Source organism: Salvelinus fontinalis, chromosome 4 (genome assembly GCF_029448725.1).
Source record: "Salvelinus fontinalis isolate EN_2023a chromosome 4, ASM2944872v1, whole genome shotgun sequence".
In the NCBI taxonomy this organism is placed as follows: Eukaryota; Metazoa; Chordata; class Actinopteri; order Salmoniformes; family Salmonidae; genus Salvelinus; species Salvelinus fontinalis.
The window spans coordinates 73,464,730-73,482,904 of record NC_074668.1 but is presented as its reverse complement, the minus strand read 5'-3'; the positions used below and the strand labels follow the sequence as shown (position 1 = coordinate 73,482,904).

The window sequence follows — 18,175 nt, the reverse complement described above, 5'->3', positions numbered from 1 at the left end:
GTGGTTCCACCTTTAAAAGTTGAGAGCTTACACCGCGGGATTTAGAGGTAATTTGTGGTTTAGTACGGTACCCTGCGTCACCACTTCTTTGCTCCAGACCAGCACAAGGGGAGTTAGAGCACTGATTATGTGTTTGGGTCCTACTGTGTCTCTAACTGACAATGAACGGGCGACATAAACCTAAATAGAAACTGATAATTGTGCACGACTTCAGTATTACTCAGTAAAACTATTGTTACACTAAGGTTTTGATTATTTGAAGGTTTTGATTACTTGAACGTGTACACCGCCTCGGACAGAGAGGGCAGAGGTACGAACGCCCAATCGTTGCCAAATTTGCTTCATTTAAAGATAAAATAATGGTTAAAAGCCTGGGTAAAAGACTTGCTGGGACCAAAATTGGCATGAATGATCAGTTTCCGAAAGAAATTGCAGAACGGCGCAAAGTTCTGTATCCAATTTTCAAAGAAAATAGATTAAAAGCGAAACGAGTAGCTCTCGTCGTAGATAAACTATATATTGATAACCAGTTGTTCAGAGACACAAAGATTACTCCATGGTTATTTTAAAAATTACAAAGTTCTCATAGATGAGGAAAATAAACACAATTCAAGCCCGGTTACTGATTGTAACAATACAATACAAAATATAGTTTTTCTATAAATCTTCACATATAACTAATTGAACACAAGCACTATTTCTACATAGTGAAGATAAAAACTAAGTAAACAGAAGGCACAGTATGTGTGGATGGTGTGGTGTGTGTTTATTTTTCTTTGTTATGTTTGGAAAGTTGAGTGAGTGAGTAATGAAATAGTTGCATATCCCAGAGCCAGTGTATTGCTGTGGGCCGGGTATGAGAGGGCTTTCAATGTTGTTCAAATGATGGATATACTTTTATAATGAATTATACGTCTTATTTATTTATTGTCCTATCATGGGGAACTACATTTTTAAAATAAATGATATCTAATTATTTATTATCCTATTTTAATGGTACGGTCCATGGCCCTATACCCTAGACACCCACATGAATGGCCCAGATACTAAGGAGAAGTCCCTAACTGTTTTATGTGCATGCTGTAAACGGTCTGTATGCAGCCAAAATGAGGACAGGGACCATGAGCAGCACTGCCCCCTCAAGATTCTGAGCCTGCTTGGCAGGGTTGGTCCTGCAAAGCCAAAGCCCCCTAAAGGGAGAGCATAATAAACAAGGAAATTCTCAAAGCTGCTAATGAGAACCTTGACGACCTTGTACCTAGCCGGTGGGGATTCCGGTGGGGTGCCCCCACCCAGGCAGTGGCAGTGCTGGCAACACTAGCTGCAGTAACCCATGGGGAGGGGGTCACACTCGGACATTCAGAGAGGGGGTATATTATTGTGGCCCTGGTGGCACGAAACCAATCGGACTGCATGGAGATGCTTGGGAACATGGTCAAAATGGATGACCGTGTTGTGGGTGTTTCAGGAAGAAGGTGTACATTTGACCTCCATCATCTAGGATGTGACAATGGTAAATAAATCTCTACATTTATGCTCATTTTTTGCGCGGTCTTGCAGGCCTTCTCATGCAGCTGCAACTGCAAGTACATTTGTAAATCATGACCCATCTTGAGTTGGGCTCTGGGATGGTGCAATTGTTGAGAGGGTGAGCTTATGGTTGTGTGGGGGTAAGGGCTGAATGTGTGTGGGTGTATGTGTGTATCCCACAACTGTGGCGAAGGAAGAAGTAAAAGATGTTAGGGACTATAGAGGATGATTCACAGCAATATGTAATAAAAATCGAGGTGAGGGCGATGGAAATGCATTTGGCAATGGATCTGCTTCGGTTCGGTGGATGGTGCTGTGTGCACTTTTCGAAGGATGGATCCCAGTCGGTCCGGGGCTGTGCGATGCGGGGGGTCGGGGGTGGTCTGCCGGGCATTGGGATGACAACCCAACTCAAGATGGGGGCTTTTGGCGGGTGGAATAGTGGGGACCAATTGGAGGTTTGCTTAGTGGAGATGCAAATGTCATGGTACAACTATATAGACACTCAATCATTATGTTACTTTTTAATAGGACGTTTACAAACATATATTTTGATAAAAATAATTGAAAGGTGTGTCTCATTATGGTAAGTGGTGAAATAAGTATAGCCAGTTACAATTGTAATGGCTTAGCAGATAATAAGAAAAGACGATCAGTATTTACCTGGCTAAAAGAGAAGGATTATAATATCTACTGTTTACAGGAAACCCATTCGACAGTTTTAGATGAAGTTTTGTGGAAAAAGAACTGGGGGGGCAAAATATATTTCTCCCATGGGCAAAGAAATTCAAAAGGGGTGATGGTTTTAATTAATAATAACTTTGATCCAAATGTGCAACTTGTCCAAACAGATCCTCGAGGTAGATAGATTATTTTAAATATGTTATTGGACAATAAACATATATGGCTTATTAACCTATACGGTCCGAATAATGATGATCCAAGCTTCTTTGACAATATATATAAGAATGTATCAACTCTACAAGCAACACTAGACTCTATTATTATAGTGGGAGATTTTAATACGGTCTTAAATACCTCTATGGACCGGAAAGGAAATCACACTACAAACTATCACCCTCAGGCACTTAAGGAAATCAGGAATGTCATGGATGTATTGGAATTAGTGGATATATGGAGACTTAAATACCCTGACCTAGTGAGATATACATGGCGGAGGCTTAATCAAGCTAGTCGCCTTGACTACTTTCTTATATCATTCTCTCTGGCACCAAAAGTTAAAAAGTGTTTGATAGGGGACAGAATGCGGTCGGACCATCACATAATTGGCATATATATTACTCTTACAGAATTTCCTCGTAGGCGAGGATATTGGAAATTTAATCAAAGCCTACTAGATGATAAATTGTTTAGAACTAGGACAGAAGAATTTATAACTGACTTTTTTAGACATAACATAGGTACAGCAGATCCCCATATTGTATGGGACACTTTTAAGTGTGCCTTTAGAGGCCATGCAATTCAGTACTCATCTATAAAACAAAAGCAATTTCGATCAAAAGAGTCCATATTAACAAAGGAAATTGAAGGACTAACAGTACAGTTAGATAACAATAAAAACGGTACCATAGAGGCACAGAATAAGTTAGAGGGAAAACAAAAAGAAATGGAGGAACTTATTCAAGAAAGATCCAGTGTAATATATTACAAAAATAAAGCGAACTGGATGGAATATGGGGAAAAATGCACCAAATTCTTTTTCAATCGTCAATATAGAAATGCTACCAAAAAAAACGTATTAAAACTTGTTACAAATGATGGAGTCACGCATGATTCACCAAATGATATTTTGAAAGAGGAAGTAAAGTACTTTAAGAATATATTTTCGTTTCAGGCTCCTCCATCTCCACTAACTGAAACTAATTGTATGGATTTTTTCCCTAATAATAATGTAAAATTAACATCTGTACAGAAAGACTCATGTGAAGGCCTAATTACAGAGGAGGAACTACTTGATGCAATTGGGGCCTTTAAGGATGGGAAAACTCCAGGACTGGATGGCATACCAGTGGAAGTATACAAACATTTTTTTGATATACTCAAAGGACCATTATTAGCTTGTTTTAACCACTCCTATATAAATGATAGATTATCAGACACGCAACAAGAAGGTGTGATATCATTATTACTGAAACAGGACCCAAGTGGTATATATAAAGATCCAGTCCATTTAAAAAATTGGAGACCTCTTACACTTCAGTGTTGTGATGCAAAAATCCTAGCAAAATGCTTGGCGCATAGAATAAAAAAAGTTTTGTCAGATATTATTCATCCTAATCAGACAGGTTTTTTACATGGACGATACATTGGAGATAATATAAGGCAAGTACTGGAAACAATGGAACACTATGAAATATCGGGGACACCAGGCCTGGTTTTCATAGCTGATTTTGAAATGGCTTTTGATAAAGTACGACTGGAGTTTATATATAAATGCCTAGAATATTTCAATTTTGGGGAATCTCTTATAAAATGGGTAAAAATTATGTATAGTAACCCTAGGTGTAAAATAGTAAATAATGGCTACATCTCAGAAAGTTTTAAACTATCTAGAGGAGTAAAACAAGGTTGTCCACTATCGGCATATCTATTTATTATTGCCATCGAAATGTTAGCTGTTAAAATTAGATCAAACATTAATATTAAGGGATTAGAAATCCAGGGCCTAAAAACTAAGGTGTCATTGTACGCTGATGATTCATGTTTTCTTTTAAAACCACAACTAGAAACTCTCCACGGCCTCTTAGAGGATCTAGATACATTTGCTATCCTCTCTGGATTAAAACCAAATTATGATAAATGTACCATATTACGTATTGGATCACTAAAAAATACACATTTTACATTGCCATGTAGTTTACCAATTAAATGGTCTGACGGTGATGTGGACATACTCAGTATACAAATCCCAAAAGAAAGAAATGATCTCACTCCAATAAATTTTTATAGAAAGTTAGCAAAAATAGATAAGATCTTGCTACCATGGAAAGGAAAATACCTGTCTATTTGTGGGAAAATCACCCTGATTAACTCTTTAATCATATCACAGTTTACCTATTTGCTTATGGTTTTGCCTACACCTAGTGACCTGCTTTTTAAATTATATGAACAAAAAATATTCAATTTTATTTGGAACGGCAAGCCAGATAAAATTAAAAGGGCCTATTTATATAACGAATATGAATTCGGAGGGCAGAAATTATTAAATATTAAAGCATTAGACCTCTCACTAAAGGCATCAGTCATACAAAAGTTATACTTAAATCCAAACTGGTTCTCTAGTAGATTGGTACGAATGTCTCATCCTATGTTCAAGAAGGGCCTTTTTCCCTTTATTCAGATTACACCTGCTCACTTTCGGTTGCTTGAAAAGGAAATAATTTCCAAAATATATTTTATTTTTTATACAAGCCTTAGAAAGTTGGTTGCAATTTCAGTTTAATCCACCTGAAAGGACGGAACAAATAGTACAACAAATCTTGTGGTTAAATTCAAATATAGTAATTGATAAAAAAACTGTATTTATCGAAAAAATGTTTAAAAAAGGTATAATTTTTGTGAATGATATCATAAATAGGACTGGTGGAGTAATGTCACACATGCAGCTAACACAGACATATGGAAATGTCTGCTCTACCCAAAATTACAACCAATTAATTGCGGCATTACCACAAAAATGGAAGAGGCAGGTGGAAGGGGATAAAAGTAAGGAACTTGTATGTCGGCCTTATATTAAAGAACATAAATGGTTAAAGAAAAGTGTGATAAATAAAAACATATACCAATTTCATTTAAGGACCAAAAAACGTACAGCTGTGCCATATAAATTGCAAAATAGTTGGGAAGAGATTTTCGATGTACCCATTCCATGGCACATGGTTTATGAATTGATACGCAAAACAACGCCGGATTCAAAACTTCGAATTTTTCAATTTAAATTATTGTACAAAATTCTTGCAACTAATAGAATGTTATATATATGGGGGATACAATCTTCCCAGCTCTGTAGATTCTGCTGTGAGGAGGCAGAGTCATTAGACCATTTATTTTGGTATTGTCCGCATGTAGCTCGTTTTTGGTCACAGGTCCAGGAATGGTTGAAGAATTGCAACATTTGCGTAGAACTAACACTACAGATAGCAATACTGGGGGATTTGAAAAGCCATAGTCAATCAATCAATAATATAATAATTATTTTAGCAAAAATGTTTATTTTTAATTTACAATCCGTGGAAGCTATGAGAATAGGAAGATTCAAATCTTTTGTGAAGCATCACAGCACAGTTGAAAAATATATGGCAAATAAAAATCCGAAATGGATGATGTTGGAAGATAGATGGGAAAGGTTGAGTGGAGCTGAAGGGTGGGACTAATAACAAGATAAACAATGTAGGGCATACGGGATCTGTGAAATGTGTATAGGTGCGGAGCTATTGTGAAATAGCACAGTTACAAGTGGAAATCAAACTGGATGGACAACAGAAATAGAGGAAGGACTAAGAACAAACAAGAGAGAACTATTATAAAGTAAACTGTGTCTGTAAAATGTGTATAAGATGTATAAATTGAAGGTAAAAACAGAAATGTTTATCAGTTTACTCCAATTGGGGGATCGGTGGTAGGGTTTGCGGGGAATAATAATAAAGGTATACTCTTTAAAAAGTATGTATGTCTATGTAGGTATGTGTATGTATATATGTGTATATGTATGCATACGTGAATGGATATATATATTTACCCCAAAAAATATGGGGGATTGGAAATGATGCAGACAATTACATTGGAAGCAACATTCTTTCCGCAATATTAAGCTGATCCACCCCCCCAAAAAAGAAAAAAAAAAAAAAAAGGTTTTGATTATTTTATTTTGTTAGGATTATTTTGCTCTTACTGTAGTACTGTATGCCCCTCCCGACCAGTCATGTTGTTCAGCACCTGAGTGTGCAATGGTCTAAGACACTGCATAGCTGTCACGCCCTGACCGTAGAGAGCGTTTTATGTCTCTATTTTGGTTTGGTCAGGGTGTGATTTGGGTGGGCAGTCTATGTTCTATGTTCTATGATTTTCTATTTCTATGTGTTTGGCCGGGTGTGGTTCTCAATCAGAGGCAGCTGTCTATCGTTGTCTCTGATTGAGAACCATACTTAGGTAGCCTTTTCCCACCTGTGTTTGTGGGTAGTTGTTTTCTGTTTTGTGTTGTAGCACCTTACAGGACTGTTTCGTTTTCGTTCATTCACTTTGTTATTTTGTATTTAGTGTTCCGTTTTTTTCAATAAAGCATGAACATTTACCACGCTGCGTTTTGGTTCGATCCTTCCTGTTCATCAGACAAAGAAGATCGTTACAATAGCAGTGCAAGCTGTGTTGCTACAGATGCTGGTTCAATACCTGAGGTGGCCTTGACTGGGAAACGCATGAGATGACTGTAGGTTTTTGGTTTTTCTCCCTCTAAAAACAGAAATAAATAATTCAAAATAACAAACTGGCTTTATTTACAAATTAGAAATAATGTCCAACCACATGTTCAAGAATGGCCTTTTTCTCGCTCATGTTACGTTATTTGAAAATGAAATAATCTCCAAAATATTGTTATTTTTTAAACAAAGCGTTTATTATTATTATTATTCATTTAGAATTATATAAAATCCTATATATATATATTATTAACCCTGTTATTAGCAGGACAATACAGTATATATTGGTCATGGCTCCAGGAGTGGCGCACATTGGGACTGCCTTGCAGTTCTCCAGCTGTATCTATTGAAAGAGTGCAAGAGGGTTTTTCGTTTTCCTTGGAATAGAAACACCATAATATTAATCAAATTAATCCCAAACTTTAAAAGTAATTGGAAAGATATATACAAATTATTTGTGACATTGTGGTTACAATAAAGAACGTAAACAAGATGTAAACAATATGCTGTGTTTTTATTTACAGTAGTGATGGACAGCTGGGGGCATTTTGAAAACAGGCTTTCAAACACTTGTAGCCCGATTAGCAGGACAATAGACTCTTTATAGCCCGGCTACTGTAGGTGTGAACATCCCCCCTATCTGCAATGTATTCGATGCTTAAGTACTCTGAAGTGTTACATTTCTAACTCAAAACAGCAGTACAGTATTTCTTCATCAACATCTTTATGCTTTAGTTAATAAAATAATGATAAAAATACTATTTCAAAATGCTGATGTTTATTTAGTTATGGATCCATAACGAATTACTATGGGAATCAATATCACTGAATGACAGAAATATTGGAACAAAGTTGTTTAATGAAGGCTAACAAATGGTTGCTTACTGAATACTCTTTGAAACACGTTGTACAGCACCATTATGGCTATTAGCAGGGATATATTTTGTGTAAGTTTGGTAACGTTTTTAGGAAACCTTTCATTGGGTTAATCAATTAAAATCTTGCATAGATTGCTCTCCCATTAAAATGTTCCAGTGGAATTCTCAGTGTGTCAGAGGAGATCTCACCAACTCTACAGAGTTATTTTCAGAACAGGGTGATAATTGAGCTGTTACTTTTTACAGCCGAACAGAAGTCATCTCTCTCGGGTAGCATCAATGTTTATTATTGGAATATGAGAGGGAGTTTTCCAGGCCAATGACTGGGAAGGGTTTCAGATAAATCTATCCGGACATCTTTGCTACTACACCGATACCTGTGAGTGAGTTTTTCTATTTTTTATTCTACCTTTATGAGTTAGTGATGATACTCATGAGGACATGTCAGTGATGAGTTCTCCTATAAATCAACAACGTATTAGTTATAAAGAGAGTGAGGGAATTTGCCATTGTTAATCTCATAAGAAAAAGCTCTTCCTACCCTTCACCGAAACCAACTAGCGAGTTGTCATGATGGGGTTTTTGGTCAACATGTTGGCTCAAGTCCTTGTAAAATCCCAAGGCAATGGTTTGAGCTTGATATGGTCAGAGCTTGTTGTGATGGCATTCTTTTCCATCCTTATTCTAATGATATTGAGGGGAAGAACGATAAGTATCTTGTCCTTGACCGATCCTTGACCGTATGTTGATTATTTTGAGATTATTTATTCAGTGGTTGATGTAGTGGTGTTGTGTTTCCACCCTGCAGGATACAGTGGTTGATATTGTTGTATTATGTTTCCACCCTGCAGGATACAGCGGTTGATAGTGTTGTGCTGTGTTTCCACCCTGTAGGATACAGCGGTTGATAGTGTTGTGTTTCCACCCTGGACACAGTGGTTGATGTAGTGGTGTTGTGTTTCCACCCTGCAGGATACAGTGGTTGATATTGTTGTATTATGTTTGAATCCCTGCAGGATACAGCGGTTGATAGTGTTGTGCTGTGTTTCCACCCTGTAGGATACAGCGGTTGATAGTGTTGTGTTTCCACCCTGGACACAGTGGTTGATATAGTGGTGTTGTGTTTCCACCCTGCAGGATACAGTGGTTGATATTGTTGTATTATGTTTCCACCCTGTAGGATACAGTGGTTGATATTGTTGTGTTTCCACCCTGCAGGATACAGTGGTTGATATTGTTGTATTATGTTTCCACCCTGTAGCATACAGTGGTTGATATTGTTGTGTTTCCACCCTGCAGGATACAGTGGTTGATATTGTTGTATTATGTTTCCACCCTGCAGGATACAGCGGTTGATATTGTTGTGTTTCCACCCTGCAGGATACAGTGGTTGATGTTGTTGTATTATGTTTCCACCCTGCAGGATAATGTGGTTGATATTGTGGTGTTGTATTGTGTTTCCACCCTGCAGGATAATGTGGTTGATATTGTGGTGTTGTATTGTGTTTCCACCCTGCAGGATAATGTGGTTGATATTGTGGTGTTGTATTGTGTTTCCACCCTGCAGGATAATGTGGTTGATATTGTGGTGTTGTGTTGTGTTTCCACCCTGCAGGATAATGTGGTTGATATTGTGGTGTTGTGTTGTGTTTCCACCCTGCAGGATAATGTGGTTGATATTGTGGTGTTGTATTGTGTTTCCACCCTGCAGGATAATGTGGTTGATATTGTGGTGTTGTATTGTGTTTCCACCCTGCAGGATAATATGGTTGATATTGTGGTGTTGTATTGTGTTTCCACAATGCAGGATAATGTGGATCTGGGAGATCTGATGTTCTCTCTGTGCTACCTGCCCACCGCCGGCAGACTGACCATCACCATGATCAAGGCCAGGAACCTTAAGGCCATGGACATCACTGGGGCATCAGGTAGAAGTCAACACTACCTCACACCATAACAACACTACCACAAAAACACATAATATCTCACTGTGTATTTCTATTCAATACTACCTAACATCAACATATGCTGTATACAACAAAAATAGCACAGCAGACTCTTTCTCAGTCTCTATGGCTCTGTCTCAGTCGGTCTCAGTCTCAGTCTCTTCCTCTCTCTCTCTCTCTCTCTCTCTCTAGACCCGTATGTGAAGGTCTCTCTAATGTGTGACGGTCGGAGATTAAAGAAGAGGAAGACCTCCACTAAAAGGAACACTCTGAACCCTGTCTACAATGAAGCCATAGTCTTTGATGTCCCCCCAGAGAACATTGACCAGATCGGCCTTATGATCGCCGTCATGGACTATGACCGGTGAGTAAATGAGCTTTAACTCAGAGATCCTGTAGTTGTTAACTCAGTGACTCAGTAGCTTTTAACTCAGTAGCTTTTAACTCAGTGACTCAGTAGCTTTTAACTCAGTAGCTTTTAACAAGTGTGACTCAGTAGCTTTTAACTCAGTAGCTTTTAACTCAGTGACTCAGTAGTTTTTAATTTGTGGTTCTTGTGCAGTATATACCTTTGTGCTACTTGTCAGTCTATCAGGCTTCTTATAGTCCCTTGAGAGAGTAGATACCTCCAGTCAAGACAATACTTATTCAGAATTGATGCAAGGCCTATAGAGGGTTAAAAATCTTTCAATGCCGATGCGAGTGAAATAGAGAAGGTTACGTTACTCCAGGGCCTCCTATCTGTGGGTAGCAGTCCAACATCTCCTCGTCTTTATCTTCTTTCTATTCTTGCTCTTATCAATTCTCATTTTAGTACCGCTATGTTTTTGCACCATGGCAAATGTATCATCATTACTGTGAAGGTAGACATATTCACACGATCACCTAGCTTTGTAACACCCACCCATAGCACGCGCTACAGCAGGTATATTTCACTGGTCATCCCCAAAGACAACACCTGCTTTGGCCGCCTTTCCTTCCAGTTCTCTGCTGCCAATGACTGTAACGAATTGCAAAAATCACTGAAGCTGGAGACTTATATCTCACTCTCTAACTTTAAGCATCAGCTGTCAGAGCAGCTTACCAATCATTGTACCTGTACACAGCCAATCTGTATAAAGCACAGCCAACTACCTCATCACCATATTGTTATTTATCTTTTTGTTCTTTTGCACCCCAGTTCTCTTGCACATCATCATCTGCACATCTACCACTCCAGTGTTAATGCTAAATTGTATTTTTTTCACCTCTATGGCCTATTTATTGCCTTACCTCCCTAATCTTCTACATTTGCACACACTGTACATAGATTTTTCTATTGTGTTTTTTACTGTACGTTTGTTTATGTGTAACTCTACTTTATCTTGATCAGGTCGCAGTTGTAAATGAGAATTTGTTCTCAACTGGCCTACCTGGTTAAATAAAGGTGAAATAAAAAAAATGTTAAAAAATAATGACTGTTCTGTCACACCGTTATTGAAAAGATACTCTCATTCTGTCACATCATTTAGCTCTGTCACACCATTCATACAGACGCAATATGAATGGTCTTTCCTGACATTTCACATCCCATCATACATTTTGGTTGATGCCCTATTTTTCACTGAATTCACACATTTTCAATGAGTCATGTGATTCACTTTTAGATCCACACAGGGTTACTGTAATGTTACTTTAATGTTCTATCTAAAGGTAGGAATAAAATTGTAGGTTTATCTTACTACCCAAATAAACGTTAAGTTTAGGTAGAGACAGTACTCCTTCATCTCCTGTCCAAAGGCATAAGAAATGAAGGCCTCTTTGTGTTTCCCTATCCAGTGTAGGCCATAATGAGGTCATCGGGGTGTGTAAAGTGGGCAACGATGCAGAGCACCTGGGCCGAGACCACTGGAGCGAAATGCTGTCGTACCCACGAAAACCCATCGCCCACTGGCACCCGCTCATAGAGGTAAAGCCGGTGTTCGTTTGTGTGTGTGTGTGTGTGCCCACATACAGTGGGGTGAACAAGTATTTGATACACTGCCGATTTTGCAGGTTTTCCTACTTACAAAGCATGTCTGTAATTTTTATCATAGGTACACTTCAACTGTGAGAGACGGAATCTAAAACAAAAATCCAGAAAATCACATTGTATGATTTTTAAGTAATTAATTTGCATTTTATTGCATGACATAAGTATTTGATCACCTACCAACCAGTAAGAATTCCGGCTCTCACAGACCTGTTAGTTTTTCTTTAAGAAGCCCTCCTGTTCTCCACTCATTACCTGTATTAACTGCACCTGTTTGAACTCGTTACCTGTATAAAAGACACCTGTCCACACACTCAATCAAACAGACTCCAACCTCTCCACAATGGCCAATACCAGAGAGCTGTGAAAGGACATCAGGGATAAAATTGTAGACCTGCACAGGGCTCAGATGGGCTACAGGACAATAGGCAAGCAGCTTGGTGAGAAGGCAACAACTGTTGGCACAATTATTAGAAAATGGAAGAAGTTGAAGATGACGGTCAATCACCCTCGGTCTGGGGCTCCATGCAAGATCTCACCTCGTGGGGCATCAATGATCATGAGGAAGGTGAGGGATCAGTCCAGAACTACACGGCAAGACTTGGTCAATGACCTGAAGAGAGCTGAGACCACAGTCTCAAAGAAAACCATTAGTAACACACTACGCCGTCATGGATTAAAATCCTGCAGCGCATGCAAGGTCCCCCTGCTCAAGCCAGCGCATGACTAGGCCCGTCTGAAGTTTGCCAATGACCATCTGGATGATCCAGAGGAGGAATGGGAGAAGGTCATGTGGTCTGATGAGACAAAAATAGAGCTTTTTGGTCTAAACTCCACTCGCCATGTTTGGAGGAAGAAGAAGGATGAGTACAACCCCAAGAACACCATCCCAACCGTGAAGCATGGAGGTGGAAACATCATTCTTTGGGGATGCTTTTCTGCAAAGGGGACAGGACGACTGCACCGTATTGAGGGGAGGATGGATGGGACCATGTATCGCGAGATCTTGAAGATGGGTCGTGGCTGAGTCTTCCAGCATGACAACGACCCAAAACACACAGCCAGGGCAACTAAGGAGTGTCTCCGTAAGAAGCATCTCAAGGTCCTGGAGTGGCCTATTCAGTCTCCAGACCTGAACCCAATAGAAAATCTTTAGAGGGAGCTGAAAGTCCGTATTTCCCAGCGACAGCCCCGAAACCTGAAGGATCTGGAGAAGGTCTGCATGGAGGAGTGGGCCAAAATCCCTGCTGCGGTGTTTGCAAACCTGGTCAAGAACTACAGGAAATGTATGTAATCTCTGTAATTGCAAACAAAGGCTTCTGTACCAAATATTAAGTTCTGGTTTTCTGATGTATCAGATACTTATGTCATGCATTAAAATGCAAATTAATTACTTAAAACTCATACAATGTGATTTTCTGGATTTTTGTTTTAGATTCCGTCTCTCACAGTTGAAGTGTACCTATGATAAAAAATTACAGACCTCTACATGCTTTGTAAGTAGGAAAACCTGCAAAATCGGCAGTGTATCAAATACTTGTTCTCCCCACTGTATGTGTCTTTGTTTCCAAGTGCAACATTTTCAAGGTTTGTCTCAGCTGAAATAGGTTTGTATTGCATATTGTCAAAATGACTCAAATACCCGACATCTTGAAGTTGACTAGTTTGACCTATGTCTGGTGGTTTCAGACTTCAGATGGTAGAGTGTCGTTACCTGCCACAGAAACTCATTCATCAAAATTATCCTCCTCTTTTCTAAGGCCTCATTCTTCTCAATAATCAATACCCTAAGAGGCTCTCAACCTCTCTACCTCCCAGCGCAAAAAATCCTCCATTGTCAAAAACAACCACAGCTGAGAATGCCAAGGCTTTCAGCGAGTAGAACTACCTTGATTTTTTGTTGTTGTTGAGCCAAATTTACTCATGAAAAATATAATTAAATCAGACTTTCATGTGTATGGTAGTTACTTACCAAGCATGGCAGCAAGAATACCGTTTCTTCTGAAGAAGAATCAAGGCCTTTCTACATTTCATGTCTACATTGTGTTGTATAAGATGTTGCTATGTACAAGGTAGCTGAACAACGATATACATACAAAGCTGACATTAATTGGAAAGATATAATAATACATCTATTTTTATTATTATTATGGAGGATAGATTGAGTGAAGAGGAGTGTTGAGGAGTTGAAGGAGGGAGTGTGTAACCTGTGCACTCAGCCTTGCGTAATGGCTTTATTGTGTTGGCATCAAAGGAGACTATCTTCCTTTAGAACACTGCTGAGTGAACCACCAATGTTTAGAGAGGGAGTGAGGGAGAGAAAGAGAGAGTGAGACAGACAGATAGGGAGAGACACTGTAGATTAAGTGAAAGAGACAGTGCGAGAGCAAGAAAAGAGGTAGAGAGACAGAGCAGGATTTGAGAAAAGGAACAATTAAGCAGACTATTCTGTTTGCTTCAGGGTTACTTACTTAGTTAGTTACATTATGTGACTATGCTTTGAAATCCTAATTTGAGCCCCCAGGAAAGCACATATATTATTTAGCAGTCTGCCTCACCAGCCATTTGAATCAATGTTGTTCTGCCTTCACAAGGCCCTCCCCCAAAAATCACATATTCAAAACACGCCCGGGACGCAAAAGGACTTCAAACGCAACTATGTTTGTTTGTGTTTGTTTGCTCTGTAACCCATCACTCTCTCACTCACTCTCTTTCCGTAATGGCTTCTGTCTTTTTGCTTTTTAGCCAGCAAACAAAACAATTACTGTCAAGAAGAACTGACCCTTTCACTGGAAAATAGATCTGACCTCGATGAGATGAAAAGAGAGGAAGACGTTTTTCTGCTTGCTTAACTAACCGATTCTGAGCGGCTAGATTTCTGCAAGCGAAATAATCAATCAAGTGCTTTCATGTTGAAGTGCTGGGAGTTTGAGAGAATCTCTGTTTTCACTACGGGTGTTTTAGAGAGTAGTTCTGTTTGGCAGTCCTCTAAGGAGGATTCAGAGGCAATAAAGATTATTTCCAAAACAGATTTTAGTTTGGCACAGCTTGTTGCTTATCACCTACCATTAGTGAGAGAGTCTTGAATTAGTGAGCTCTTTTTAGTGTATTTAGGTCACAATTGCTGCTATTAAGCTTTAACTACAGTGCAGTGAACTTCACCTACAAACAGAACTCACAATTTAATCGGTTTATCAAAGTAGCAGATTTGGTCAATACACTGACCCGAAATGATCTGTTATCTTCATCCCCTTTACAGAATCTTTCTAGGACTACTAATCTACATGTACACAGCTATCTTTATTGGAGGTTTATCTCATCTCTCTTCTCTCTCTCTCCCACAGTACCAAGGCACCACAGGCGGGAGCCAGGCAGGGTCCTGTAATTCCCTGAAGACTCCTCCGTCTCCATAAGCTTAACCGTCTGGTCCCTCCCGGAATACGACCACAAGGAGAAGAGCCAGGCAGCCCAGCCCAACCGTAGGAGTACCGTCCTGCTGAGTGGTCGACATACTGTTATACGTCACGACCGTGTGCGGTCAATCTTATGGTTATCAGAGACCAATTATTGTCTGCTCTGCGTCTCTGGGACAGGACGTTTGCATGGGGAGTTGGATTGATTCAGTTGCATGTTGAGTGACCACATAATATGGTTGTTTTCTTTTTATTCAGTTCCAAAAAGAAAATCGATGACAAAAACAACCAGGAGGTTTTAACAGTTTGATCTAAGCCTGAGTTTGAAGTAACCGTTTTTTACATTAGTCTTGTTATACCTGTTTTTTATGGGGTGTGTCTGTATTGCACAGTGTACTTAAAAACAACCAGTTGAACTGACATACATATTTCATTTGGAAACGGTGCATGAGGTCATGGTTTTTGGTGGAATATCTTCTCCTCAGTTTCTTTCGGTTTCTGTTCTTGGAATAGAATGTTCTGTCGGATGATCACATGACATGTGCAGTGGCAGTTCATTTCTTAGACTTAGTACCTGTACGTAAAAATGTCCTTTCAAATGTTATCAATAAATATTTATTAATAAAACACAGCTGGATGGTCAATGTTAATATTCCTCACCTGTTGCTATGACAACCACAGATTATCGTGAGGCGATAAAAGGCAAGTGTAAAACCATATGGTAATGAAAACCAACATGCCTAATCTGATCATGTAAATGAATACAATTATTGTGTGTAATTGTGGGACGGTGATTCTATTAAGTTATTACAGTACGCTAAATGTCAAAATAAAATAGGAAAAGGCACAAACTGAGTGACTGTGAAATACTGTAGAGAGAGGGGGAGAGACGACCAAGACCAGAGAGAAGGGCTATCAAGAGATAGTCATATGACATAAAAAAAAATAAACAGCGAAATGTGTATGTGTGTGTGTGTGTGAGTCTAAGTGTATTCTGAGAGATGTAGATGGGGTCTAGTCATTTGTTTTGTACCTTGTCAATGATCCGTTGTTTATTTTTGCATATTACAAATCCAATAAATGAGATTGCAGCCGAGTGGATAACCATGACAGGAAGAAACGGCTGTATTTGTGAGAAGGTTACTAATGAATCCACATAGAAACCAATGTCAAATGAACATCTGCTCAGAACATTCACAGATGACTTATGATTATGGTTTAGAATAATCTGGATACATGCCTAGTTGCTAACTACTGCTTCACTTTATCAGCTGGGTTCAGCCAATAATACTGTGTGGCTATGCATACCTCTTGGGGATACATGTACTTGTACATTTGAGGCTCTGATAGAATATTGACTCCACTGTTTCCTTCAGTGTCATACAGGCTCGTCAGTTTTAGAGCAAGCTGATTGGCTATCGAACCATTAGCTCCTTATTGTGTAGGCTGCATGTTCTGGGTTTAAATTGTTCCACCGTCGCTCTCCATGGATTAGCTGCCTCCAGTGATGATGAGCTGTGATTTGTCACTGTCAGAGACGGTGTTTTCAATTAGACATGCCTGCCCCTCACAAAGTCAGAAATCAGAGTCTGATGGAGTTGTACCTACTCCATATGCTGTTCTCAGGTCAATTTAGCATGTTCCTCCTAATGGTAAAGTTAGGGATTAGGAGGGTAAACTGATCCTAGATCTGTGCCTATTACCCGCAGCACTAGAAATGCGGTGTTCTAATCTAATCAATTGTACCTTGTGTATTGAGCCAGTTTATCAGATATACTGTAGATCAGAAGAGGTCTACCGTGACTGTCTGTTGAATATCCATGTTTAATTATCTTATGCTTTTAGTGATTAATGACTTTACATGTTGAACTCTACCTGAATGATGGCTGCCATTGTATTGACTTTAGTCATGGGAATTACGTAACGTCTGTTGTACTCTGGACTTTTACCATTTCTGGAAATCACTCTTATGGCTACTGTGAAGGTTAACCACATTTACCAGCATGACTTCATAGCTCCATACACATCTATAACAAGCCAACATTGTGTACGTTTTGAATATGACAAGATAGAACACTAGGAACTGGAGCCATTTATTTCGTTTTTAGCTGAGCATGTCATCAGCAGTGGTGTAAAGTATTTGAGTAAAAATATTTGAAATTACTACTTAAATATTTTTGACAACTTTTCCTTGACTACATTCCTAAAGAAAATAATGTTATTTTTACTCCATACATTTTCCCTGACACCCAAAATACTCATTACACCCAAAATACAGTGCTCAGCAGGACAAGAAAATGATCCAGTTCACTCACTTATCTAGAGAACATCACTGGTCATCCCTACTGCCTCTGATCTGGCAGACTCACTAAACATACAGTACATGCTTCGTTTGTTAATTATGTCTGAGTGTTGGAGTGTGCCCTGGCTATCCGTAAATAAAATAAAAAACTAGAAAATGGTGCCGTCTGGTTTGCTTAATATAAGGAATTTTAAATGATTTATACTTTTACTTTTGATACTTAGGTATATTCTAGCAATTACATTTACTTTTGGTACTTAAGTATATTTAAAACCAAATACTTTTAGAATTTTACTGAAGTAGTATTTTCTGTGTGACTTTCACTTTTACTAAAGTAATGTAAGGGCTGTCGTTCTCCTCATCCTCGGACGAGGAGAGGAGAGAAGGATCATCAGACCAAAATGCAGCATTAGGGAAATAAGCCATCTCTTTATTTGAAAACGATGATGGCAACACGAAAAAACAAAACACTTTCAAAAATACAAAACAAGAAAACGAAGTAGACGAAACCTGAACATAAACTTACATAACTAAACGTAACACTTACGGACAGGAAACAGACTACATCAAAATAAACGAACGAACAACCGAACAGTCCCGTATGGTGCAAGACATAACACAGATACGGAAGACAATCACCCACAACGAACACTGTGACAA

At 38.9% G+C, this 18,175-nt stretch overlaps 1 protein-coding gene across 1 annotated transcript in view; it reads left to right on the top strand.

Annotated features, from left to right (window-relative positions):
• LOC129854357 (synaptotagmin-9-like) overlaps positions 1 to 17,674 on the top strand; it is a 47,322-nt gene extending 29,648 nt beyond the window's left edge. Inside the window, exons 4-7 of the mRNA XM_055921306.1 lie at positions 9,651 to 9,771; positions 9,982 to 10,153; positions 11,608 to 11,737; positions 15,145 to 17,674. Coding sequence (XP_055777281.1) covers positions 9,651 to 9,771; positions 9,982 to 10,153; positions 11,608 to 11,737; positions 15,145 to 15,213 — 492 coding nt within the window. The 3' untranslated portion in view covers positions 15,214 to 17,674. The remainder of the gene's footprint in view (positions 1 to 9,650; positions 9,772 to 9,981; positions 10,154 to 11,607; positions 11,738 to 15,144) is intronic.
• Positions 17,675 to 18,175: the final 501 nt, after the last annotated feature.